The following is a 2,704-nucleotide window of genomic DNA, read 5'->3' on the forward strand; positions in this document are numbered from 1 at the left end:
GCCCCCGCGCCCTCACCATCTCCGGGGAGATGTACTTGAGGTCCTGGTGCTTCCCTTCCACCGTCTGCAGCAGGTAGGCCTGCAAGAGACGTGTTACGGACCGCGGCCCCGGGGGCCTCCGGCCGGGCGCCACGCGGGGCTCGGGAGCCCCCCGCTCCGCTCCGGCCGGGAAAGCCGCGGCTGCTGCAAAGCGCCGGCGCCGCGGGAGCCGCTGCTCTGCACGCAAGCGGCGCTGCCAGGCTCCGTGCCCGGGTGCCTCCACCAAGACCAGCGAGGTCCTCCAGGGCGCGGGAGGAAGGCGGCTCCCAAGAAAGGGCTGGAGGACGGAGCCGAGCGGGGAGCCCCGGCGCCGCGTCCCCTTCCCGTGGGGCCGGGGTCCCGCGCCGGCGCCCTACCTTGGAGAAGTCCCCGATGAGCTCCCGGTGGTCGTTGGCCAGCATGTTCTCGATCTCCTCGTGGCAGAAGGACCGGGAGCGCAGCAGCCGTGCTTTCTGCGAAGGATGGGCATCAGCGGGGCTCGGCCGGAGCCCCCGGCACGGCTTCCGCCCCGCTTCGAGGGACCGGCGCGGCGCCTACCGGCTCGGCTGCCTTCTCCTCGCCCGGGGTGCCGGCCACGCTCCGCCGCCGCTTGGTTTTGACCGGTGTGTCTCTGTCCGGGGGCCGGTCTATCCGCTTGAGGATGGGCCTGATGACGCTGCTGGGCATGGAGGGCGAGCGGAAGAGCTGCCGGCACTTGCCGCGCTTCGCCGGCCGCTGTTCGGAGGAGAGCCCCGCGTTACCGGGGGACGCCCGGCCCGCGCCCGAAGCCCCACGGCTAACCCCGGCCGCGGCGCGGGGGGCCCGGGCTGCTGCTTGCAACCGAGCCCTTGGCAGCCCAGGGCGGGCCACGGCCGCCCGCACCGCGGCTCCCCTCCCCGAGACCCCCAGGACCCCAAAGCAGGGCCTTGGGTCCCCCCACCCAAGCCCACCGGCCCTGGGGAGCTCCCACCTACCGGCTCTGCCTCCTCCTTCTTCACCAGCGGGGCGGTGAGCAGGTTCTCCATCCCCTGCGGCACGTCCGCGTCGCTCTGGCGCGGCGGGGAGAGGCAGAGGCGCGCGTGAGCGGGGCGAGCCGTGCCAGCCCGGCACCCGGCGGCGGCGGAGCTCTCCCTACCTTCCCGTCCTCCTCATCCAGGATCTCCATGAAGCCGTCGTCTTCCTCCTCGGTCACGGAGGAGGTCAGGGAGCAACGGCGCAGCGTCACGGGGCTCTCGCCCTCGGGCACGTTCTCCTTCCCGGGGGTGTCGAACTGGGCAGGGCAGGGCGCAGGACTGAGCCGGAGCGGGTCGTCCTTGCTCCGGGCAGCGGCCCCGGGGACCGCGGCGGCCAGGGCAAAGCCGCACGGAGCCGGCCCCGGTATGGCACGGCGGCTCCCGCGCTGCCGGGCCCCCCGGCCAGCCCCCCGCCCCAGCGAGCCCCCCGCCCCGGCTCACCAGGAGGTCCGGAGCGGAGCCGGGTCTCCGGGCGAAGGGGTCCGTGGCCGCGGCCCCGTCCAAGCGGCTGCGGTGACCCGGCCTCTGCGGCTTCTTGAACACAGAAGCCTCCTGCGAGGGAGGGGAGGGCACGGCGTTGGCGGCCACCCGCCCCGCGCCCGCTCCCGCCCGCCTCGCTGCCCCACTCACATCGTCCCGGGCCTCCCGCTCGCTGCTCCTCGGGCCGCTGAGCTCCTTGGAGTTGGAGATGTTCTTCAGGGCCGGGCTGGCGCCCAGGAGCCGCGCCTGGAGCAGACGGGGAGGTGAGGGGCGCCGTGCCGCCCTGCTCCATCTTCCTCCTCCTCCCCATGAGCCCGGCCGGAGCAGGATCCGGCCCTCCGCCAGCCCAGGCTCCCGGCAGCAGGACGGACGCTGCATCCCCCAGGGCTTACCGGCAGGGAGTGGATCCTCCGAATAAGGAGCTTATTGCTGCAAAGAAGTGAGAAAGGGGATCGGATCAGAGCAGAGATGTGCCCTCGGGGCTCGACCGGTGTGACCCCTCTTCCAGCCCCCCTGCAATGGGGTGAGACCCCCCCTGGGCCGCCCCCAACACGCTGAGGGGACGGGGCCACACCAGAGGCGATGCCGTGAGCGCTGGGGCCGGTGCGGGGCAGGGGCCGTCCCCCGGCGGGGCTTGCACGCCCCGCGCATTGAGCCCCTGCAAGCTTTGCGGCGGGAGCGCAGCCCGTGCGGGTGTCCAGGCTGGGACAAAGCCGGCGGCAGGGCCCCTCGGAGCAGCGAGGCTGGGAGCGTCGCTGCAGCAACCCCGCTCTCCACCTGTATGTAAATGGGCAGCGCCGGGAGGGGGAGCGCCGCGGCCCCGGCACGCACCGGAGCGCTCGCGGGAGCGCAGGAATGCCGGCCGGCCCCGCAGCCCCGCCGCGGCCATCTGCTGCCAGTTACTCATTCTCCCGGGGAACATCTGTCGGAAAAAGCCTTTGCAAACGGCCGCTGCAGGTGCAAGGGGGAGGCAGCAGCAATCCCAGCGCCTGGACACCGCCATCTGCCAGACCCCCACCCCCGGCACCCTCCGGAGCACCGGCTCCGGGTTCACAGCCGGCACTGCCACGGAGCCCCACCCCAAGGGGCCCCATTTACAGTGCCGGCGCTGCACAAGGCATCAACACGTCCCTGGCACCAGGCAGTTTCTTAACCCACAGGAAGCAGATCTGCAGCTGATAAATAGCTGGTAG

At 73.0% G+C, this 2,704-nt stretch overlaps 1 protein-coding gene across 1 annotated transcript in view; it reads right to left on the reverse strand.

The window, feature by feature from the left end:
• Positions 1–2,704, reverse strand: part of CDC25B (cell division cycle 25B) — a 12,637-nt gene that overhangs the window by 2,231 nt on the left and 7,702 nt on the right. The window contains exons 4-11 of the mRNA XM_085319023.1: positions 1,904–1,940; positions 1,662–1,757; positions 1,473–1,583; positions 1,154–1,288; positions 993–1,067; positions 577–753; positions 396–491; positions 15–79 (exon numbers count right to left, since the gene is read on the reverse strand). Coding sequence (XP_085175149.1) covers positions 15–79; positions 396–491; positions 577–753; positions 993–1,067; positions 1,154–1,288; positions 1,473–1,583; positions 1,662–1,757; positions 1,904–1,940 — 792 coding nt within the window. The remainder of the gene's footprint in view (positions 1–14; positions 80–395; positions 492–576; positions 754–992; positions 1,068–1,153; positions 1,289–1,472; positions 1,584–1,661; positions 1,758–1,903; positions 1,941–2,704) is intronic.

The sequence above is a fragment of the Rhea americana genome, unplaced genomic scaffold (assembly GCF_003343005.1).
Source record: "Rhea americana isolate MKP2758 unplaced genomic scaffold, rheAme1 scaffold_569, whole genome shotgun sequence".
NCBI lineage: Eukaryota > Metazoa > Chordata > Aves > Rheiformes > Rheidae > Rhea > Rhea americana.